We start from the raw sequence: 24,316 nt of genomic DNA on the forward strand, positions 1-24,316 counted from the left end.
GCATTACAAGGAGCCAGTCAAATTATTGCTGAAATCCGAGAGACTCATCTTTGGTGAAGAGAACTATGTAATACTGAGACTTTGTTGACTCAAAACTTGCTAGTTACTGCCTACCTGAGTAGAATCTTATTTATGAACTCCTGTGTATTGCAGTGGTATGAATCTGCTCATGTGAAGACTGGCTATAAACTGAAAAGTGTATTCCATCTTACAGAACGAATCACACATTTAATCCAAATAATAAATGGCTGTTTCTAAAGTTTCCCAGTATATGTAAAATACATCAAGTCTGTCTTGTGACAGTTTCATCTGAACTTAAAAAGAACTGTTAATGTTCTAGCTGTGCAAAGCAGTTTGCCTGTGGATAAGATGACCTGTGTAATAATCTTTGTTAGTAGTCTCAAAGCTGCTGCCATAGTCCTCCAAGAAGAAAGCACCAAGACAACATTTCATATGACTATAATGCATGTACTATATAAGCTGATCTGGCTTTGAAAGATGTGAGTTGGCAAGTTCCTCACATAGAGTCATTGTATTCCACCTGTCCTGCAATTTAGTTTTTCTGAGCTTCTCTGCAGCCTTTGATGTGTTTTTAAGAAAGCTGAATGCACAAGAGGATCTGTGACACTGACATGGATGTGGTGTGCATACTGTGTAGTTACATAGCCCTTCCAATTCTGGGTCCATTTGTGCTAGCAAATTAAAATATGCTTTGCTTCATACTTAAACCTGAAAGCTGGAATGTGTACATTAATTCCTACATTAAAAACAGCCATCTACCCTTGATTATCTAGAAAGACTTGGTAATGATGGCCAGTTCCTTTTAGGTTTTAGAAAATCAAATGATGACCTAAATTTCCCTTAATTTGCAAATACAGTAGTAATTAAGGTACATCTCTCTAAAGTGGAGCACTTAAACCAGGCTCTAAGATTCACTTTGAGGTGGAACTTAAAACCAATGTACTGTATGTATGCACTGGTAATAACTACTTTTGCTTCATACCAACAAAATGTATTAGAATAGTATGAAAGTACTGGAGGAGCTGAAAGAAAAACACCCAAGGCCGGGCGTGGTAGCTCACGCCTGTAATCCCAGCACTTTGGGAGGCCGAGGCAGGCAGATCACCTGAGGTCAGGAGTTGGAGACCAGCTTGGCCAACACGGAGAAACCCCGTCTCTACTAAAAATACAAAATTAGCCGGGCATGGTGGCGCATGCCTGTAATCCCAGCTACTCGGGAGGGTGAGGCAGGAGAATCACTTGAACCCGGGAGGTGGACGTTGTGGTGAGCTAAGATAGTGCCACTGCACTCCAGCCTTGGCAACAAGAGCGAAACTCCGTCTCAAAAAAGAAAAAAGAAAAATACCCAGATACACATACTCCTTCAGATTTAAGCTGCATTTATGGGGTAGTGATGAGGTTTAGAACATATACATATTTTGTTAAAATTCCCCAGATGATTCTTGGTATGAACCACAACATTATAAATTTTAAGATATACTTAGAAATCCTTAAGACATCTAGCCCCATTTCTAATAGGAAACACATTTATATTGCAGATAATTTTTTTTTTTTCCAGTTTATGACCCGATATTTATGAAGGACTACTGGCAGGGAAAATATGAATATGTTAACTTTAGCTTATGGCACCAATTTACTAAGGAACAACAGGCTCACCAACTGATCTCAAACATAAAAAACCCCACATCATCAGTCTGATCCGATATGGTACTACTTTGAATCTCTTACTAGTACCATCTTGAGAGAGGATACATGCTCCCAAAACGTTACCACACTTAAAAATCACTGCCATCATTAAGCATCAGTTTCAAAATTATAGCCATCCATGATTTACTTTTTCCAGATGACTACCATTATTCTAGTCTTTTGAATTTGTAAGGGAAACAAAAACAAAAACAAAAACTTTTGATGCACTTTCTCAAGCACATCAGATTTCAAATTGAAAATTAAAGACATGCTATGGTAATGCACTTGCTAGTACTACACACTTTGTACAACAAAAATCGGAGGCAAGAAACTTAATGGAAAGAGAAAAACCTTCCTTTGTTGGCCCTTAAACTGAATCAAGATCTGAAATGTAGAGATGATCTCTGACATTTATAACATACCTGTATGTTCTTGCTGTGTAAATAAAATTGCTGGTATGAAATGACATTAAAGTTTGTCAAAAAATGAATTCTTAACTTTTCTCCCAGAGAAAGGGAGAGAGAGAAAAGAAAGAGCTTTTTAATACCTAAATCTATTTTGGAACATAACTGTATAGAATACCAAACATTTTATGACTTTTTTCCTACCAGATTCTGACAGTTCACCAAGGTATTATAACACCTCCATTTTTGCGTATGAAGACAGTGACTTGCTCCAAGTAATCCAGGTAGTAATGGCTAGAATTTGAACACTAAAGCCATGCTCTGCTGCCTGTAAGGTTTTCAAAAGAAATCTGATTAATCATTTCGTATGTGATTCACTTGATCCTCAAGGCAACAGGGAGGCCATTGCCTTGATTTTTCAGATATGGAAATAGTTCTGGAGAATTAATTTGCCTCATGTTTGCAGAGCTAGCTCAGTCTTGATTCCAAATCCTTTAAGTTTGACCTGAAAACTTGCCTTACCTGGATACTTTTTGATATTCTCATATGATTGCATATGATATTGCATCTCATATGATGGGGTGTAACTTTTTAATTTACCTCAAGTTGGAATCTGTTTGGGGGGAAAAGTTGAAACTTAAAACCAATTTAAATTTCTAAATTTAAAAAAATATTGCTACCATAGGAATCCACTGACAAGGCTTAACGTGAATAGAATTACACTGGAACACAGGCAAGGAACTAGAAAACGGAATTAGAAACTTTCTGAAAAGTCACATACTGATTTTTGTACTATTCTTTGTAAAGAAACTACTTCTTACTGTAATTTCTCAAAGCAACCATAGCCTCATCTAACTTTTCTCCTTTTTAGGGAGAACTACATTTGCTCCCTGAACTATAAAAAAATCAAATTTCTAATCAAAGTTTTTAATACTAGTTTTTCCATTTCTAATGTGGACACTAGAGGCTCTGTTGATTTTATAAACAACTATATAACATTAGTGAGATCGGTGCTCCATATCTGATACAAAAGCAGCTACAATTCCTTTATTTTTTTGAGACAGAGTGTCACTCACTACTCATGCTGTCTCCCAGGCTGGAGTGCAGTGGTGTGATCTCAGCTCACTGCAACTTCCATCTACTGGGTTTGAGTGATTCTCGCAGCTCAGCCTCTTGAGCAGCTGGAGTTACAGGTCTGCCACCATGCCTGGCTAATTTTTATATTTTCAGTAGAGACAGGGTTTCACCCTGTTGGCCAGGCTGGTCTCAAACTCCTGGCCTCAAGCGATTTGCTCAGCTTGGCCTCCCAAAGTGCTGGGATTACAGGTGTGAGCCACCGCACCCTGCCTCACAATTCCTTACACTACCTCTTTTTCATTGTTCCTCGTCACTACAAAAAGGAGAGCAGGAAGGATAAGATACGAAAGCCAGCATTTCTTTCTCTTCTGAAGTATAATTTTAAAAAGAGATTAACGCTGAAAGTCATGGTTTTTTATGGTAATCAAGGTTTGCACATCAGAAAATAAAACATCCCATCATTAAACAAATATTTATTAACCAGCCCATAAAAATAATGAAGTTACTCACACTGAGTCCTAGTCCGTTCTATTTTTCTGATTTGCATAAGCAAAGGTCTAAGTTCTGGAGCCAGCCCTTCAGAGGTCTTGAGAATGAAGGATGGTTAAGTTTATTTGGACAACATGAAGGACTTTTCATCATAACTGAAGCCATTTTATAATGTAGAAGTTTCTTTTTCCTATTTTAAGTAAGGAAAGTCCATTCTTGAGAATATGTTGTCCAACAACTAAAACACTCTCAGGATTTGTTACTTGTCGGTGATTGATGCTGACTCCGCCTTCTGTTATCATTCGATACCTAAAAAACAGAAACGTTTAGTAAGTAGAGAGATCCAATCACTGTTGATCTGTCCCCCAAAACAGACTGTTCACTTAGATTTCAGAGGCCCTCCAATTGAGAACATGTGGCCCTGGACTGTTACCTTCATGTTTGCTCTATTATTAATAGATTCTGCCTCCCTTTAATGCTCTTTGTTTTTTGTTTCTTTTTGAGACACAGTCTTGCTCTGTAGCCCAGGCTGGCGTGATCTCAGCTCACTGCAACCTCCGCCTCCTGCGTTCTAAGTGATTCTTCTGCCTCAGCCTCCAGAGTAGTTGGGATTACAGGTGCACGCCACCACACCTGGCTAATTTTGTATTTTTAGTAGAGACGGGTTTCGCCATGTTGGCCAGGCTGGTCTCAAACTCCTGACTTCAGGTGATCCACCTGCTTCGGCCTCCTAAAGTGCTGGGAATACAGGTGTGAACTACTGCGCCTGGCCGGAATTTATGCCTATGCATCTGAGATGCAAGGCATAAAGGTAAATTTCTTGTTTAGCGGAGAAAAAGAGCTGGCATATCTCACTGCTTTTGCTAACTATTCAGTTGGTAGTGGCTTTAAAAACGAAGTGAATAGGAATAATGGAGAATTCCCCCCCACCACCTTGGGGGAAAAAAAAAATCACAGAAAAGAAACTTCCAAAAATAAAAGAGAACAATGTTGCTTTCTATCCATGAGACACAAGTCACAACTACAGTGTTAGCTACTGTTGCTTTCAGTAAACTATCCATGAGACACAAGTCACAACTACAGTGTTAGCTACAGAAATCTTTAGGAAACTTGCTTATGAAGCTGGAAAGTCCTTGCAAATTATATTGAGACTATGCAAATAGCAAATTGTTAAAATGAAAAATTTTCTTAAAAATGAAATTGGTTGGTTTCAGAAATTGGAGATCCATAGCTGATCTAATACATCAGATTACTAACCAAAATTTTTGATGGCATATATAAAGTTAAATAAATTTCACTGGAGTTATTTATCATCCAACTAATTCACTAAACATTTACAGAGCTCTATGTGCTAAATATAAATGGTATTGCAATCTAGCAGAGAGATAAAGACAAATAAATGAACAATGACAACACACTGTGATTAATGCTGACCTAGGAGAAGCTGGGCACGGTGGCTCACGCCAGTAATTTTAGCACTTTGACAGGCCGAGGCGGGCAGATCACAAGGTCAGGAGATCAAGACCATCCTGCCTAACATGGTGAAACCCCGTCTCTACTAAAAAATACAAAAAAAATTAGCCGGGTGTGGTGGCGGGCGCCTGTAATCCCAGCTACTCGGGAGGCTGAGGCAGAACTGCTTGAACCCAGGAGGCAGAGGTTGCAGTGAGCTGAGATCGCGCCACTGCACTCCGGCCTGGGCAACAGAGCGAGACTCTGTCTCAAGAAAAAACCAAAAAAGACCTAGGAGAAGTTGTTCTAGGAGCACACTGGGTAGGTGAGGGCTGAACATTTCACTGAAAAAACAGATACTTAAACTGGGAGTTAAGCTACCTTGACAATCGTCAGGAAACGGGAGCAGCTAGAAAGAGGTGAGATCTGTGAAGTCAGGGCTACAGCATGGCTAGATCTTGGAAGTCCTTAATAAAGATAAATGGTGGTTTTCTCTCATCTGAATGTGTTACCAAATAAAATTAAGAAACAACTACTGACATAGTTTTAAAAATATTTTTATACCTTTTTTTTGGGGGTAGAGACGGAGTCTCACTACATTCTTGACCACACGGATCTCAAATTCCTGGCCCCAAGCAATCCTCCCACCCCCGGCCTTCCAAAGTGCTGGGATTACAGGTGTGAGCCACCATACCTGGCCATGGACATGGTTTTATAAAACTCATCAGTAAAAGATTTTCTACTTAAGGCAGATTCCTTTTTTTTAGAAAGTATTATTTTACGTTGTCTGCTGGTTTCCAGATCATGTTCTATGTTTTATTTAATTAGAGCCCTGGCTAAATCAGATGTAGTGTCATCTTCAGTAGTGGTAAAGCTTCCAGTATTAGTGAACACACCATAGTAACGCTGAGAAGAAAACAAAATCTGCTTCCATAGTGAGGAAAATTATTTGTCTCAGTGACGTACTCTAGGGAAGTATGTGACACCAGCCTCAAATTCACTGTGTATTAAACCAGCAGATGAGGGAATCACTAAGGTGGAGTGGTAGGTGGTGCACAGGGAGATACAATGGGTGCTTTCTCCAGGCAGAATAATCTAGGACTCTTTAGGACAGAGGCAAACAATCCAAGACAATTGAAAGAACAGCAGCTATAACAAATGTCATTCATAATCACGGCCATGAGATGGCTGATAAGCATTTGACTTATGTGTGAATTCCTGTAAAAGAGGCACCCGGGGGCCTTCTGGCTACTCAACACTTTCCCTTCCATGTCACTGCTCATTTAAAAATGGACAAGCATCAATTATATGCTGAATTATTTTTTGTGAAACACCTTATTCCTTAATACCTCATAACTGAGGAATTAAAATATTCTACTCAATTCCTGAATAGAAAATGCAATTCTCAAGGGGATTATTATATAGTTTACAATAATAGTCTTATGACGTTAGTAGGTCAGTGCAAAAGTACTTGCGGTTTTGGCCATTATATGCTCATTTCATTTTCAGAAATTCAGATAATACTATCGATAGGTAACCTTTCCCATCCCTGAATATAAAGAGGATACAGACTATGAGAGGGGCTGAGTGAATCTGTTACACAGGGCCTCTGTTTCTGCGTCCCTCTAAAATTGTGACCATATCCCTAAGCCGTACACTGATGCCAGTATATTTACTGAACAACATGTCCCTCAAATGCACTTTTCCAGTGTTGAAGGAAAGACTGGGTTAGATGTAGTAAGAGACAGTATATGAGTATTGTACTATTATAGAAAATGTAAGGTATTTTCAAAAATAAGTACTCTCAGGCTATACTTTATTCTTGGACTAAACTAACTTTTCTAAGGAAGAGATGCCACTAAAGCATTGTCAGGAAAACACCCTCTCTGGAAACACATGCTGTGAACTGTAACATTTTATTTATTTATTTATTGTTTGAGACGGAGTCTCGCTCTGTCACCCAGGCTGGAGTGCAGTGGTGGGATCTCTGCTCACTGCAAGCTCCGCCTCCCAAGTTGACACCATTCTCCTACCTCAGCCTCCCAAGTAGCTGGGACTACAGGTGCCCGCCACCACGCCCGGCTAATTTTTTGTATTTTTAGTAGAGACAGGGTTTCACCGTGTTAGCCAGGATGGTATCCATCTCCTGACCTTGTGATCCGCCTGCTTCGGCCTCCCAAAGTGCTGGGATTACAGGTGTGAGCCACTGCTCCTGGCCTTGTGAACTGTAACACAGTTTAATGGTGAATTAACTGTAAATCTAAAAGTTAAATAATCTTACCCTCGGGGACCATCTGGAATGGCATTTGCTTTGCGGCAGGTATCTAGGACACTTGTTCCAGGATCGAGAAAAAATTCAGAAAACGGAGCTTCTTTAAACAACTCTTTTAACTCCTGATCAGACATGACCTCCAGTGCGTCTATGCTACTGTGATAAAGGGCTTGTGTACACCTGGAAAACACATTTTAAGAGCCACATTATATGTTTATTCAAATACATGTTCTAATACCCATTAACCAATTATAGAGTGTCCAAGTTCTAGACTAAAAGTTTTTTTTTTTTGAGATGGAGTCTTGCTCTGTTGCTCTGGCTGGATTGCAATGGTGTGATCTCGGCTCACTGCAACCTCTGCCTCCTGGGTTCAAGCAATTCTCCTGCCTCAGCCTCCTGAGTAGCTGGGATTACAGGCGTGTGCCACCACGCCCAGCAAATTTTTGTATTTTTAGTAGAGATGGGGTTTCACCATGTTGGTCAGGCTGGTCTCGAACTCCTGACCTCGTGATCCGCCCACCTTGGCCTCCCGATGTGCTGGGATTACAGGCGTGAGCCACTGCGCCCGGCCTAGACTAAAAGTTTTTTAAACATCTATCTGGTAAAATTCATGAACTTAATTCAAGATAATCCTTCTTTCCAATAAACAGGGGCTATTTTAAATTGCTAAGTCAAATACTGACAGTCCTTGTAATAAACGACAAGATAACCCTAAAACAGCATACCTCCTACTTTTCTCATGTCCATCCACTAAATAACTATCAGGTGTTAATTATACTAAACGACTACCTTTTAGCAGAATCCAATCCTTCTCGTCCATGAACAAGCTTTGTTACTTCTGCTGCCAGTCGTTTCTGAGCACCCCGCCTTTCTGGCTCTTTGACATGCAGCTGCATGATATGATCAATCTCTGGAAGGGGCAGGAAAGTGAACAGCTTCAGATACCTTTGGGACAAAAAATAAAGAGTTACACTTACATCACATACCTAATTTATATGTCCAGCTCCTTTACCCTTTAAAGTTTTCCTGCTTATTTTTAAATATGAAACAAACATACAGAAACATACTGAACATAGTAGGTCCCATGCACACATCACCCAGATTTAAGGTGTTACTATTTTGGCATCTTTGTTTTCAATTTCTTTTTTTTTTTTTTTTTGAGATGGGGGGTCTTGCTGTTGCCCAGACTGGAGTGCAGTGGCATGATCATGGCTCACTGTAACCTCAACCTCCTGGGCTCAACCAATTCTACCACCTCAGCCTCCCAAGTAGCCGGGACCACAGGCTTGTGCCACCACACCTGGCTAATTTGTTAATTTTTTTTTTTAAAGACAGGGTCTCCCGTGTTGCCCAGGCTGGTCTCAAACTCCTGGGCTCAAGTGATCCTCTTGTCTCAGCCTCCCAAAGTGTTGGGATTATGGGTGTGAGCCACCACACCCAGCCTCATGTATCCTTTTTAAAAGGAACAAAATAGGCATAGATGAAGGCCCCAGTCCAATCACGTTCCCTGCCTTGCCCCCAGAGATAACCATAAATCTAAGTTTATGTGCTGCCATCCTTCCCAAGCATGTTTTTATACTTTTATGTGCATGTGGCCATAAAAAAAAGTACTGTGTAATTTTAAAAACTGATATAAATCATCATGCTCTGCATAATGATGCTCCTGTCAATGACGGACTGCATCCATCCGCGATCCCCAACCATTTTGGCACCAGGGGGCGGCAGGGAGGGAAGGTGGTTTCAGAATGAAACTGTTTCACTTCAGATCATCAGGCATCTGTTAGATCCTCATAAGGAGTGCGCAACCTAGTCTCTTGCATGCGCAGTTCACAACAGGGTTTGTGCTCCTATAGGAATCTAATGCCACAGGGGATCTGATAGGAGATGGAACCCAGGTGGAAATGCTCGCTCGCCTGCCCCTCAGCTCCTGTTGTGCGACCCTGTTCCCAATAGGCCACGGACTGGTACAGTCTACCAGTGGTCCATAACATTATAATACCATAGTTTACAGTACCTTTTCTACGTTTACGTATACAAATACCCTCGTGTTACCATTGCCTTCAATAGTTAGTACAGTCATGTGCTGTACATGTTTCTGCCCTAGGAAGGGTACACTGTATAGCCTAGGTGTGTAGTAGGCTACGCTATCTGTGTTTGCGTGGGGACACTCTATGATATTTGCAATGATGAAATCACCTAACAACACATTTCCCAGAACATATCCCTGTTGTTAAGTGATATATGACTATTAATATCATCCTATATGTATTCTCTTTTTAAACTTTTTCTTTGGTGAAATACCTAACACACAGAAAAAAGTACATTATTCGCAAAGATACAGCTTAATGAATCATAAAACATCTACGTAACCATTACTATGGTCAAGAAATACAATATTGGGCTGGGCGCGGTGGCTCATGCCTGTAATCCCAGCACTTTGGGAGGCCGAGGTGGGTGGATCACGAGGTCAGGAGATTGAGACCAGCCTGGACAACATGGTGAAACCCCATCTCTATTAAAAAATACAAAAAAAGTCCCAGCTACTCAGAAGGCTGAGGCAGGAGAATCACTTGAACCCGGGACGTGGAGGTTGCAGTGAGCCGAGATTGCGCCACTGCACTCCAGCCTGGTGACAGAGGTGAGACTCCATCTCAAAAAAAGAAAAGAAAAGAAATACAGTATTGCCCTTACCCAAGAATGCGCAAATATATCACACACCCCTCCAAGTTAATCACTATTTTGCCTTTGATAGTAATCACTTCCTTGTCTTTCCTGATACTTTTAACATCTCAGTATGCCTCCCTTAAGAGCATCACTTAATTTTGCCTGTCTGTAGGATTTTATATAAAAGGAATCATACAGAATTTATTTTCTGGCACGTTGATATGTTTAGGCGAGTCATCCATGATTCTGCATGTACAGCATTCCATGCTATGATTATCCTACAACGTGTTTTTCTGTGAACTTTTGTGCTGTTTCTATTTTTAGACAATTGCTATTAATGCTGCTCTGAATAGCCTCATATACCACTGTTGGTGCATATGTGCATTAATTTCTGTTGGGTATATGCCCAGAAGAGGAACTGCTGGATCACAGGTTATGTGCACATTTAGCTTTAGTAGGTACTGCCAAATGTTTTCCCAAAGTGGTTCTATACGTTTATTCTTCCACCACCTTGGAACAGTCTTGTCAGCACTTGGTTCTGCCAGCTCTTTTGTTTAGCCATTCTGGAGGGTGCATAATGGTATCTCGTTGTGCCCTTTATCTTGTATTTTTTCTTCTCAGTATGAAGGCTAAGCACCTTTTCATATGTTTTTGGCCTTTGGACAGGATCTTTGTGAAGTACCTGTTCAAATCTGTTTCCCTTGTTCTGCTGGGTTGTCTTTTTCTCACTGGCTTAGAGAAATTTCTGTTTTTAACATTAAGATAACTATGTTTAATATAGTATTTACATAGTTTTTTCATTTTTAATTTTTGAAATTATTTAAACAATTTTTTGTGGGTATACGGGTGTATATACTTATGGGGTACATGAGATGTTTTGATACAGACATGCAATGTGAAATAAGAAATTCTTTATATTAATTTGAATACAAGCCCTTTATCATTTAGATACATGTACTGAAAATAGCAATCTTTTCCCACTCTTAACAGTGACTTATGATGAACAGATCTTATTTTTAATTTAGTCTAACTTATCTATCTCTTCCTTTTGTGTCCTGTTTAATAATCTTTCTCTATCTTAAAGTCATAAAGGCATTTTCCTATTTATCTAAAAGCTTTATTGTTTTGTCTTTTGATATAGATTTAGGTCTATAACCTACCTGGAATTGACTTTTGTGTACTATGTAAGGTTAAGTTTCATTTTTTTCCCCCACAAAGATATCTAACTAATGGAGCAATATTCACTGAAGACTGTCTTCCCAAACTACAATGCCACCTTTGCCAGAGATAAGGAGACCATATATGCTAGAGTGTGTCTGGATTCTCTAATCTGTGCCATTGGTCTTTAAACGTGTACCTTTAAACCTAAAGGTCATTATTAGAAATAATGAGTTTGGCAAAGTTGCTAGATTTAAAGGTAATATATATAAAGTAATTGTATTTCTAAACACCAGAACCAGATAGAAAATGCAATTTTCAAAAAGATTATCAATTATCTAGGCTGGGTGCGGTAGCTCAAGCCTGTAATCCCAGCACTTTGTGAGGCTGAGGAGGGTGGATCACTTGAGGTCAGGAGTTCAAGACAGCCTGGCCAACATGGCAAAACCCTGCCTCTACAAAAATACACAAATTAGCCAGGCATGGTGGCACATGCCTGTAGTTCCAGCTACTCAGGAGAATCGCTTGAACCCAGGAAGTGGAGGACACTCCAGCCTGGGCAACAAAACGAGACACTGTCTCAAAAAAAAAAAAAAAAAGATTATCAATTCTCAATACATCAAAACCCCAGGACTATATCGTCAAACATTCTAGGACTAAATCTAAAGAGGAAAAAACCATAATTACTGAAATTTTATAATAAGGCATGATAATCTTCCACGCTGTTCTTCAAAAACATCTTGGCCAATCTTAGCCCTTTTTATTTCTATGTCAATCTTACAATGAGCTTGTCAAGTTCCACAAAAAGCCGGTTTAGATATGGTTGGTGCTGTACTAAATGTGGATCAAATCCAGAACTGGTATCTTGGCCGGGTGTGGGGGCTCATGCCTGTAAGCCCAGCACTTTGGGAGTCCGAGGCAGGTTGATCGCTTGAGTCTAGGAGTTTGAGACCAGCCTGGGCAACATGGTGAAACCCCACCTCTACTAAAAAAAAAAATACAAAATTAGCTGGGCATAGTGGTGTGCACCTGTGCCTGGGAATTCCAGGCTACAGTGAGCCAAGATTGTGCCATTACACTCCAGCCTGGGCAATGGGAGTGAGATTCTGCTTCAAAAAAAAACAAAAAAGAACTGATATATTTTTGTACTATCAATATGGTCTAACTCTTCATTTATGTAGGTCTTTATTTTGCTCAATAGCATCTTTTAATATTTTGCAGGAAAGTCATTTATTATTAAGTCTTAAAGAATTATTCCTAGATTACTTTGATGTTAGAGTATCAAAATATTTTTTTCACTTTTTGTTGTAGGTATGTTTGTTTCTCATTAATTCATATTCTCCCAAGAGTTTAAGGCAATTTAATTTAAGGAGAAAATCATTTCTTAAGAGAGTCTTTAAAGTCATATTTGTGAGAGAAGACAAAGGAAAAATAAGGGTAGTCAAGTTTAAGATGAAAGGACTGAAAAAACTAGAATATGCAGGTGATAAAATCCTAAGAACTTGCTAGATATAGATCAAAAAGTTGGCTCTACATTTTCTAGCCATCCACTGTGGTTTTTCTGCTTTAACCAACAAAGTGTTTAACTTTAGAACACAGTAAAAATTAGTCTTCTATGATGTAATGGTTTATGTGCAGACAGCAACTAAGTTAAAAACAAAAAAACTATAAAGTGTACATAGATTCAATGGCTAAAATTATATCATGAGTTTATGGTGTCAATTTTTCTGAGCCCATTATTCAGAACTCACCTTTCCACTGAATCGTCTGGTTGCCTGACAAAGAATTGATACAATTCAAATGGAGATGTCTTATCTCTGTTTAGCCAAACAGCGTTGCCAGCAGACTTTCCCAGCTTTGCTCCAGTTGTACTTGTAATTAGAGGAACGGTGATTCCAAATACATCTTCTCCAGTCAACCTATGCATAAAGAACAATTTCATTATGTGCCTCAAGCAAAGTCGTGGTAGGTTCTACTGTTCACCTTCCAGATTTCTTTCTGGTTACTTGCTCCAGGAAAACTTCCTTGACCTCCTAAATCTGAATTCTTGTCCTTCTTATGTACTGTTACAGTACTCACCCTATTCATTCTGAATCTCATGAGTGGTTCCAGGCAGTTTCTAGGCAGGCCAAGGGGAAGTGCTACTTAACAATGGACTAGAGATTTTGAAAGGCTGAGTGGGAAGGAGAAAACTGGGTGAAGGGGTGTCAGGAAGAGACACTAAAGGAAATGTTCTAAATGCCTTTTAAACATGTGTTTTACTCTGTAGCACATGAGCTAGCCCTATCCTTCACCTCTCTCAAGAAAATGCTATTAGACCCGCATTACTTGTCAGTTATTTGGAGTTGAAAAAACTTTTTGAGATACCAACCAAGGACTAACACTAGTTCCATGGAGGGTGCAGAGCTAAAGCAGAGGCTAGCTACTCAAGGAGGTCCAGTCATGTTCTAGTATAAACACACAAAAGCAGTTTCTCTAATTAGAAAGGACGACTTACGGGAACCAAAACAGACCGACCAAATCTTCACTAGTGGTCTGTTTCTTGCAGAGCTCTAGAATACACGGTTTCCTTTTTTTTTTTTTTTTTTTTTTAGATGGAGTCTCCCTCTGTTGCCCGGGCTGGAGTGCAGTGGCGCTATCTCGGCTCACTGCTAACCTTCGCCTCCCGGGTTCAAGCCATTCTCCTGCCTCAGCCTCCCGAAGAGCTGGGATTACAGGCGTGCATCACCACGCCCAGCTAATTTTTAGAATACACCGTTTACTCTTAATACCCTTAATTCAGCCCTTTAGTTCTTATTAGCCAGTGTTATTAACGCCATTATAGACCCTTAATGGGGATAAAACCAACAAGAGCTGGAACGAAGGGCAGCAACCTACAATCCTAAGAGTAAATCACAGGCTACTAGTGTGTAAATTATTTGGTCCCAGGATTTCCCCAGGGTCTAAAGGCACTTACTTGTTGATGAACTCATATCCAGACATAATGTTGCCTAGTTGATCAGATCCGCCCAGCTGGACCCTGCATCCATAACGCTGGAAGAGGTAATAGAAGTCATAGGCCTGGAGCACCTGGTAAAAGAATTCGGCCAAGCTCATGCCCTCCGCGCTCTTGAGCCGCAGCTGCACGCTCTGCCGGCTCAGCAGCGTCCCCATGCGGAAGTGACCCCCAACTGCCGCCAGAAAGTCCACCAGGTGCTGCTTCTGGTACCAGGCCGAGTTGTCCAGCACAGTGAAGCTGCCCCAGGAGCGCCCATCAGTGAAAAGCTGCTGGTGATTAGCCGCCAGAGCCTCAAGCCCTAGGCGCAGGGCGCGCGCGTTGGCTCGCACGCGCTCTGTCTCCAGCGCCTCGCGTTCCTTGGTACGGCCGCTCGGGTCTCCCAGGCGCGCGGTGGCGCCTCCCACCAGCGCGATCACGTTGTGGCCCGCTCGCTGCAAATGAAACAGGCCCAGCAGCGCAAGAAGATGGCCCACATGAAGCGAGTCTGCCGTGGGGTCGAAGCCACAGTAAATGGTTTGGGGAAAACTCGCCGTGCCACGGTCGAAGAGCTCTGGGAGTTCTATTTTCGTCCCCGTCTCCGGGAAGAAGTCCTTGAACAGACCTCGAGCCTTCTGCGCTGCCAGTAACCCCTGAGGGCCCGAGTGGGCCTTACGCAGCCCCAAGGGCAAGAATACTGAGAGATTTAGGGTACCAGACCAACGGCCCCAGGAAAAGGACCGAAAGATGGGCGCCGCCATATTGATGGCGGCACGAAGGGAATGCTGGGATTGCAGAGGCCCCGCCACACCCACCTGCTTGCCGCTCCTAGGGAAGGTACGTCAGTGTTTTTCTGCGCATGCCCAAGGCGGTTACGTAGTTACGGAGCTTGCGCTCTCGGTAGTTGAGTTCCGACTCCAAGTGGCGATTCCGCCTGAGAGCCGTCGCTTTAAGTTCCCTGAAACTTAATTTCCCCATTCGCAGTGTGGATCTGCTTGATAGTTCCTACCTCATAAGACTGTTGTGAACCTTAAGAATTAAAGCATTTGGCACATAACGCTTCACAAATGTTAACTTGTATTTAAATTTTCACGTAAAAAGATTGTGATGCGCAAGTTCTTTGAAGTCTTGGTTCCGTGCAAAAAGCTGCTCACAGAGGTTGAGAAAGGTTAGGAGTTGGTTTAACTTCACGGAGAGAGAGAGAGTTGCTGCTGAGACGCAGGCAATTTCATAGTACCGATTCCCCAATTGCACCTCAGTCCCCAGTATTCATCAGCTCTTCCAGGAGGTGGCAGTCTTGTCCAAGCTATAGCAAGAAAAACTCAGTGCAATAAAGTACATGTATCAAGTGCTATGGTTTATTTATTTATTTTAAATACAGCTAACTAGGTTGGGACACAGCTTAGCATGAGTGGATTCAAATTAGTATTCACATCGTGCAGCTTTACAAGTGCTCTGAATACTCACCAGGGATGAAGTGCTTACTGGCAACTGGCTGGCAGGTGATCTAGCTTCAAAATCCCACGTTAGAGCCTGATTTCTAGGACCGCTTTCTTTATTATTATTATTATTATTATAATACTTTAAATTCTAGGGTACATGTGCATAACGTGCAGGTTTGTTACATATGTATACTTGTGCCATGTTGCTGTGCTGCACCCATCAACTCGTCAGCACCCATCAACTCGTCATTTACATCAGGTATAACTCCCAATGCAATCCCTCCCCCCTCCCCCCTCCCCATGATAGGCCCCGGTGTGTGATGTTCCCCTTCCCAAGTCCAAGTGATCTCATTGTTCAGTTCCCACCTATGAGTGAGAACATGCGGTGTTTGGTTTTCTGTTCTTGTGATAGTTTGCTCAGAATGATGGTTTCCAGCTGCATCCATGTCCCTACAAAGGACACAAACTCATCCTTTTTTATGGCTGCATAGTATTCCATGGTGTATATGTGCCACATTTTCTTAATCCAGTCTGTCACTGATGGACATTTGGGTTGATTCCAAGTCTTTGCTATTGTGAATAGTGCTGCAATAAACATACGTGTGCATGTGTCTTTATAGCAGCATGATTTATAATCCTTTGGGTATATACCCAGTAATGGGATGGCTGGGTCATATGGTACATCTAGTTCTAGATCCTTGAGGAATTGCCATACTGTTTTCCATAATGGTTGAACTAGTTTACAATCCCACCAACAGTGTAAAAGTGTTCCTATTTCTCCACATCCTCTCTAGCACCTGTTGTTTCCTGACTTTTTAATGATCGCCATTCTAACTGGTGTGAGATGGTATCTCATTGTGGTTTTTATTTGCATTTCTCTGATGGCCAGTGATGATGAGCATTTTTTCATGTGTCCGTTGGCTGTATGAATGTCTTCTTTTGAGAAATGTCTGTTCATATCCTTTGCCCACTTTTTGATGGGGTTGTTTGTTTTTTTCTTGTAAATTTGTTTGAGTTCTTTGTAGGTTCTGGATATTAGCCCTTTGTCAGATGAGTAGATTGCAAAAATCTTCTCCCATTCTGTAGGTTGCCTGTTCACTCTGATGGTAGTTTCTTTGCTGTGCAGAAGCTCTTTAGTTTAATTAGATCCCATTTGTCAATTTTGGCTTTTGCTGCCGTTGCTTTTGGTGTTTTAGACATGAAGTCTTTGCCCATGACTATGTCCTGAATGGTACTACCTAGGTTTTCCTCTAGGGTTTTTATGGTATTAGGTCTAACATTTAAGTCTCTAATCCATCTTGAATTAATTTTCGTATAAGGAGTAAGGGGGAAAGGATCCAGTTTCAGCTTTCTACTTATAGCTAGCCAATTTTCCCAGCACCATTTATTAAATAGGGAATCCTTTCCCCATTTCTTGTTTCTCTCAGGTTTGTCAAAGATCAGATGGCTGTAGATGTGTGGTATTATTTCTGAGGACTCTGTTCTGTTCTATTGGTCTATATCCTGTTTTGGTACCAGTACCATGCTGTTTTGGTTACTGTAGCCTTGTAGTATAGTTTGAAGTCAGGTAGCGTGATGCCTCCAGCTTTGTTCTTTTGACTTAGGATTGTCTTGGAGATGCGGGCTCTTTTTTGGTTCCATATGAACTTTAAAGCAGTTTTTTCCAATTCTGTGAAGAAACTCATTGGTAGCTTGATGGGGATGGCATTGAATCTATAAATAACCTTGGGCAGTATGGCCATTTTCACGATATTGATTCTTCCTATCCATGAGCATGGTATGTTCTTCCATTTGTTTGTGTCCTCTTTTATTTCACTGAGCAGTGGTTTGTAGTTTTCTTGAAGAGGTCCTTTACATCCCTTGTAAGTTGGATTCCTAGGTATTTTATTCTCTTTGAAGCAATTGTGAATGGAAGTTCATTCATGATTTGGCTCTCTGTTTGTCTGTTACTGGTGTATATGAATGCTTGTGATTTTTGCACATTAATTTTGTATCCTGAGACTTTGCTGAAGTTGCTTATCAGCTTAAGGAGATTTTGGGCTGAGACAATGGGGTTTTCTAAATATACAATCATGTCATCTGCAAAGAGGGACAATTTGACTTCTTCTTTTCCTAACTGAATACCCTTGATTTCTTTCTCTTGCCTGATTGCCCTAGCCAGAACTTCCAACACTATGTTGAATAGGAGTGGTGAGAGAGGGCATCCCTGTCTTGTGCTAGTTTTCAAAGGGAATTTTTCCAGTTTTTGCCCATTCAGTATGATATTGGCTGTGGGTTTGTCATAAATAGCTCTTATTATTTTGAGGTACGTTCCATCAATACCGAATTTATTGAGAGTTTTTAGCATAAAGGGCTGTTGAATTTTGTCAAAAGCCTTTTCTGCATCTATTGAGATAATCATGTGGTTCTTGTCTTTGGTTCTGTTTATATGCTGGATTATGTTTATTGATTTGCGTATGTTGAACCAGCCTTGCATCCCAGGGATGAAGCCCACTTGATCATGGTGGATAAGCTTTTTGATGTGCTGCTGAATCCGGTTTGCCAGTATTTTATTGAGGATTTTTGCATCGATGTTCATCAGGGATATTGGTCTAAAATTCTCTTTTTTTGTTGTGTCTCTGCCAGGCTTTGGTATCAGGATGATGTTGGCCTCATAAAATGAGTTAGGGAGGATTCCCTCTTTTTCTATTGATTGGAATAGTTTCAGAAGGAATGGTACCAGCTCCTCCTTGTACCTCTGGTAGAATTCAGCTGTGAATCCATCTGGTCCTGGACTTTTTTTGGTTGGTAGGCTATTAATTATTGCCTCAATTTCAGAGCCTGCTATTGGTCTATTCAGGGATTCAACTTCTTCCTGGTTTAGTCTTAGAAGAGTATAAGTGTCCAGGAAATTATCCATTTCTTCTAGATTTTCTAGTTTATTTGCGTAGAGGTATTTATAGTATTCTCTGATGGTAGTTTGTATTTCTGTGGGGTTGGTGGTGATATCCCCTTTATCATTTTTTATTGCATGTATTTGATTCTTCTCTCTTTTCTTCTTTATTAGTCTTGCTAGCGGTCTATCAATTTTGTTGATCTTTTCAAAACACCAACTCCTGGATTCATTGATTTTTTGGAGGGTTTTTTGTGTCTCTATCTCCTTCAGTTCTGCTCTGATATTAGTTATTTCTTGCCTTCTGCTAGGTTTTGAATGCGTTTGCTCTTGCTTCTCTAGTTCTTTTAATTGTGATGTTAGAGTGTCAATTTTAGATCTTTCCTGCTTTCTCTTGTGGGCATTTAGTGCTATAAATTTCCCTCTACACACTGCTTTAAATGTGTCCCAGAGATTCTGGTATGTTGTATGTTTGTTTTCATTGGTTTCAAAGAACATCTTTATTTCTGCCTTCATTTCGTTATGTACCCAGTAGTCATGCAGGAGCAGGTTGTTCAGTTTCCATGTAGTTGAGTGGTTTTGATTGAGTTGCTTAGTCCTGAGTTCTAGTTTGATTGCACTGTGGTCTGAGAGACAGTTTGTTATAATTTCTGTTCTTGTATATTTGCTGAGGAGTGCTTTACTTCCAATTATGTGGTCAATTTTGGAATAAGTGCGATGTGGTGCTGAGAAGAGTGTATATTCTGTTGATTTGGGGTGGAGAGTTCTATAGATGTCTATTAGGTCTGCTTGCTGCAGAGATGAGTTCAATTCCTGGATATCCTTGTTAACTTTCTGTCTCGTTGATCTGTCTAATGTTGACAGTGGAGTGTTGAAGTCTCCCATTATTATTGTATGGGAGTCTAAGTCTCTTTGTAAGTCTCTAAGGACTTGCTTTATGAATCTGGGTGCTCCTGTATTGGGTGCATATATATTTAGGATAGTTAGCTCTTCCTGTTGAATTGATCCTTTTACCATTATGTAATGGCCTTCTTTGTCTCTTTTGATCTTTGATGGTTTAAAGTCTGTTTTATCAGAGACTAGTATTGCAACCCCTGCTTTTTTCTGTTCTCCATTTGCTTGGTAAATCTTCCTCCATCCCTTTATTTTGAGCCTATGTATGTCTCTGCGTGTGAGATGGGTCTCCTGAATACAGCAGACTGATGGGTCTTGACTGCTTTATCCAATTTGCCAGTCTGTGTCTTTTCATTGGAGCATTTAGTCCATTTACATTTAAGGTTAAGATTGTTATGTGTGAACTTGATCCTGCCATTATGATATTAACTGGTTATTTTGCTCGTTAGTTGATGCAGTTTCTTCCTAGCCTAAATGGTCTTTACATTTTGGCATGTTTTTGCAATGGCTGGTACCGGTTGTTCCTTTCCATGTTGAGTGCTTCCTTCAGGGTCTCTTGTAAGGCAGGCCTAGTGGTGACAAAATCTCTAAGCATTTGCTTATCTGTAAAGGATTTTATTTCTCCTTCACTTATGAAACTTAGTTTGGCTGGATATGAAATTCTGGGTTTAAAATTCTTTTCTTTAAGAATGTTGAATATTGGCCCCCACTCTCTTCTGGCTTGGAGAGTTTCTGCCGAGAGATCTGCTGTGAGTCTGATGGGCTTCCCTTTGTGGGTAACCCGACCTTTCTCTCTGGCTGCCCTTAAGATTTTTTCCTTCATTTCAACTTTGGTGAATCTGGCAATTATGTGTCTTGGAGTTGCTCTTCTCGAGGAGTATCTTTGTGGCGTTCTCTGTATTTCCTGGATTTGAATGTTGGCCTGCCCCACTAGGTTGGGGAAGTTCTCCTGGATGATATCCTGAAGAGTGTTTTCCAACTTGGTTCCATTTTCCTCCTCAGTTTCAGGCACCCCAATCAGACGTAGATTTGGTCTTTTTACATAATCCCATACTTCTTGCAGGCTTTGTTCATTTCTTTTTCTTCTTTTTTCTTTTGGTTTCTCTTCTCGCTTCATTTCCTTCATTTGATCCTCAATCGCTGATACTCTTTCTTCCAGTTGATCGAGTCGGTTACTGAAGCTTGTGCATTTGTCACGTATTTCTCGTGTCATGGTTTTCATCTCTTTCATTTCGTTTATGACCTTCTCTGCATTAATTACTCTAGCCATCAATTCTTCCACTTTTTTTTCAAGATTTTTAGTTTCTTTGTGCTGGGTACGTAATTCCTCCTTTAGCTCTGAGAAGTTTGATGGACTGAAGCCTTCTTCTCTCATCTCGTCAAAGTCATTCTCCGTCAAGCTTTGATCCATTGCTGGCGATGAGCTGTGCTCCTTTGCCGGGGTAGATGCGCTCTTATTTTTTGAATTTCCAGCTTTTCTGCCCTGCTTTTTCCCCATCTTTGTGGTTTTATCTGCCTCTTGTCTTTGATGATGATGGTGACGTACTGATGGGGTTTTGGTGTAGATGTCCTTCCTGTTTGATAGTTTTCCTTCTAACAGTTAGGACCCTCAGCTGTAGGTCTGTTGGAGATTGCTTGAGGTCCACTCCAGACCCTGTCTGCCTGGGTGTCAGCAGCAGAGGCTGCAGAAGATAGAATATTGCTGAACAGCGAGTGTATCTGTCTGATTCTTGCTTTGGAGGCTTCCTCTCAGGGGTGTACTCCACCCTGTGAGGTGTGGGGTGTCAGACTGCCCCTAGTGGGGGATGTCTCCCAGTTAGGCTACTCAGGGGTCAGGGACCCACTTGAGCAGGCAGTCTGTCCCTTCTCAGATCTCAACCTCCGTATTGGGAGATCCACTGCTCTCTTCAAAGCTGTCAGACAGAGTCGTTTGCGTCTGCAGAGGTTTCTGCTGCTTTTGTTGTTGTTTACTGTGCCCTGTCCCCAGAGGTGTAGTCTACAGAGACAGGCCGGTTTCCTTGAGCTGCTGTGAGCTCCACCCAGTTCGAGCTTCCCAGTGGCTTTGTTTACCTCCTTAAGCCTCAGCAATGGCAGGCGCCCCTCCCCCAGCCTCGCTGCTGCCTTGCCTTAGATCGCAGACTGCTGTGCTAGCAATGAGGGAGGCTCCGTGGGCGTGGGACCCTCCTGGCCAGGTGTGGGATATAATCTCCTGGTGTGCCTGTTTGCTTAAAGCGCAGTATTGGGGTGGGAGTTACCCGATTTTCCAGGTGTTGTGTGTCTCAGTTCCCCTGGCTAGGAAAAGGGATTCCCTTTCCCCTTGCGCCTCCCAGGTGAGGCGATGCCTCGCCCTGCTTCAGCTCTCGCTGGTCGGGCTGCAGCAGCTGACCAGCACCGATTGTCCGGCACTCCCTAGTGAGATGAACCCAGTACCTCAGTTGAAAATGCAGAAATCACCGGTCTTCTGTGTTGCTCGTGCTGGGAGTTGGAGACTGGAGCTGTTCCTATTCGGCCATCTTGCTCCGCCGCCCCGTGAGCCTTTCATACATCTCTAGGACTGCTTTCAAAACCCCTGGACTCTGAGTTGGGGGCAGACTGGTTTGCAGGAGGGTTACTGGAGTGTGCTCTTAAGAACAACGCCTATAATGGAGTGAAGGAGGCCGGGTTGGGCGGAGGGAGAAAGAAGTTGAACTGTGAACAATTTGTAATAGAGGCCTCAGGCAATCCAGTAGGGGCTCTGGAGCCGGGATTTCCTTTCAGAGTCATCCTGAATTGAGGCCACAGGGCAGACCTTTAGACCCTCTTACTGACTGCTCATTAAATGTGGGATGTTTCTGGGGAGGAAGCAAAACGCTGGGTAAGGCTTTTGGAGAGGGAGATGTGCAGAAAGGGACTCAGCTGTGAGCCATAAGCAACCAACACTCCCAGCAGCTGGGGGATTGAGTGCCTTGGTCCTGGGGCTGGAGTCTGGGCCATGTTCCAAATCATTCCCTACAGGACTTTTCCATTTTTTAACGTTATAAAGTCATCTAACAAAATGAAAACTTATTTTAATAATTAGTTTCTTTGCATGTATAATTATCAGTGAATTAGTTTCTCATTGCCAGATAGTAACTTCAATAGGATTTTGAGATACTCATTCAATAGACTATTAAACATACTCCGAACTGCATAAGAAAATAGAGTGTGTTCTTTCATGTTATTCAAAATATCTTAAAATTTGCAATCATAACCTGTTGATCTGAGTCTTTTTTTTTTTAAGTGTCACTCGGTTGCCCACACTGGAGTGCTGTGGCAGGATCATGGTTCACTGCAGCCTTGAACTCCTAGGCTGCAGAGATCTTCCTGTCTCAGCCACCCAAGCAGCTGGAACTACAGGTGTGGACTACCATGCCTGGCTAATTTTTATTTTTTATTTTTGTAGAGACGGGGGTCTCACTGTATTGCCCAGGCTGGTCCTAAACTCCTGGCCTCAAGCAGGCTTCCCAACTCTGCCTCCCAAAGTGTTGGGATTACAGGCATGAGCTACTTCACAAGGCCAATCTGCAGTCGTATGGTCCACCACTTTGATCAGAGACAGATTTCAGTAGGTATGGCAGGCAATTCTCCTGAGCACATGTAAGTAAACTGACATCTGGGCCACTTGTCACCTGAAAGCCAAAATCTCAAGAGCTGTAGTGAAAGTAAAGTGAGTTTGATTCAAGAGGCCAGCAACCCCGGGGGAGGCAGTGAGCTAGTGTTCGAAGACCACCTCTGGTGTTTAAGGGAAATTAGGAGAAAGGATTATCAAAATATTTTTGTGAAACATGTACAGTCTCAGGTCGGCAGTAAATCATTGCTTTCTTGGTCAATATTTTGTGGCTTTCTGCAGGTACCATCAGCCTATTCTTACCAGGTCGGTCAGCCCATTCACAGAGATGCTGACCTAGGTGTTTTCTTTTATCTCTGTTCAAGATCCTGTTTTCCTGAGGCTGATTTTGGTGAATGATCTACAAACTCAAGCAAAGCAATAATTGTATTCAAGTAAGCAAGCTTTCCTCTAACATGGAATCAGTACTGTCACACACAGCAAATGGTGCTTTCTATTTAGTACCTTAATACATAGGACACACATGTGTTTCTGGTGACACACAACTCTGGCTTTTACAGATGTGTTAGTAATTTGAAAATCCTACTTGTTACAACAGTATGTACCAATGTCAGGGTTACTTGATGACCTGTGCTTAATGGAGAATAATTCTGTGGATGATGAAAAATAGAAAATTTCTACTTGGGATTAAAATTTATTACAGAGTATAAAGTGAGGAGCGCCTCTGCCCAACCACCCTCTCTGGGAAGTGAGGAGCGCCTCTGCCCAGCCGCCCATGTCTGGGAAGTGAGGAGCGCCTCTGCCCAGCCGCCCTGTCTGGGAAGTGAGGAGCGCCTCTGCCCGGCTGCCCTGTCTGGGAAGTGAGGAGCGCCTCTGCCCGGCTGCCCACTGTCTGGGAAATGAGGGGCGCCTCTGCCCGGCTGCCCTGTCTGGGAAATGAGGAGCGCCTCTGCCCAGCTGCCCTGTCTGGGAAATGAGGAGCGCCTCTGCCCAGCTGCCCTGTCTGGAAAGTGAGGAGCGCCTCTGCCCGGCCGCTGTGCAACCTTCCAAGTGTGAAGTGACAGCCTTGTGTGTGATCTTTTCTGTCTTCCCCAAGTTTGCATTTTCGATATTAAAGTTTACTTTTTAGTTAAAAGTTTAAAAAAAAAAAAAAAAAGGTGGTGTCGGGCCGTGAACAGTGGCTTATGCCTGTAATCCCAGCACTTTGGGAGGCTGAGGTGGGCAGATCACTTGAGATTGGGAGTTTGAGACCAGCCTGACCAACATGGAGAAACCCCATCTCTACTAAAAATACAAAATTAGCCAGGCGTGGTGGCGCATGCCCG

General features: G+C 41.9%; 2 protein-coding genes and 1 long non-coding RNA gene across 12 annotated transcripts in view; 2 read left to right on the forward strand and 1 right to left on the reverse strand.

Annotated features, from left to right (window-relative positions):
- Nucleotides 1-2,175, forward strand: part of DNM1L (dynamin 1 like) — a 67,529-nt gene extending 65,354 nt beyond the window's left edge. For all 9 annotated transcript variants that reach the window (XM_003906190.3, XM_003906191.3, XM_009180498.2 and 6 more), the window contains one exon: nucleotides 1-2,175. In XM_003906190.3, the coding sequence (XP_003906239.1) occupies nucleotides 1-57 (57 nt within the window). In that variant the 3' untranslated portion in view covers nucleotides 58-2,175.
- Nucleotides 1,383-15,038, reverse strand: YARS2 (tyrosyl-tRNA synthetase 2). 2 transcript variants are annotated; one of them, XR_002515601.2, is made up of 6 exons: nucleotides 14,180-15,038; nucleotides 12,975-13,142; nucleotides 8,191-8,346; nucleotides 7,411-7,581; nucleotides 3,699-3,986; nucleotides 1,383-2,439 (listed from the first exon to the last, which is right to left on the reverse strand). XR_002515601.2 is itself a non-coding variant. In XM_021922178.2 (5 exons), exons 1-5 carry the CDS (start codon nucleotides 14,956-14,958, stop codon nucleotides 3,827-3,829), a joined length of 1,434 nt encoding a protein of 477 aa, XP_021777870.1. In that variant the 5' UTR covers nucleotides 14,959-15,038; the 3' UTR covers nucleotides 3,646-3,826. The 2 variants fall into 2 exon arrangements, 1 of the variants encoding a protein (XP_021777870.1); XM_021922178.2 differs by lacking the exon at nucleotides 1,383-2,439 and having other exon boundaries at nucleotides 3,646-3,986.
- Nucleotides 14,921-24,316, forward strand: part of LOC103875705 — a 20,159-nt gene continuing 10,763 nt past the window's right edge. Inside the window, exon 1 of the long non-coding RNA XR_634599.3 lies at nucleotides 14,921-15,034. This is a non-coding gene — a long non-coding RNA (uncharacterized LOC103875705). The remainder of the gene's footprint in view (nucleotides 15,035-24,316) is intronic.

This window comes from Papio anubis, chromosome 9 (genome assembly GCF_008728515.1).
Source record: "Papio anubis isolate 15944 chromosome 9, Panubis1.0, whole genome shotgun sequence".
Taxonomy (NCBI): domain Eukaryota; kingdom Metazoa; phylum Chordata; class Mammalia; order Primates; family Cercopithecidae; genus Papio; species Papio anubis.

Bases quoted from the DNA above. Each gene is read 5' to 3' on its own strand.
- YARS2 (XM_021922178.2), bottom strand. From the start codon at position 14,958: ATGGCGGCGCCCATCTTTCGGTCCTTTTCCTGGGGCCGTTGGTCTGGT. The intron at 13,143-14,179 runs GTAAGTGCCTTT...CTTTATGCATAG, and splicing joins GGATATGAGTTCATCAACAA to GTTGACTGGAGAAGATGTAT. The intron at 8,347-12,974 runs GTGAGTTCTGAA...TTTGTCCCAAAG, and splicing joins CCAGACGATTCAGTGGAAAG to GTATCTGAAGCTGTTCACTT.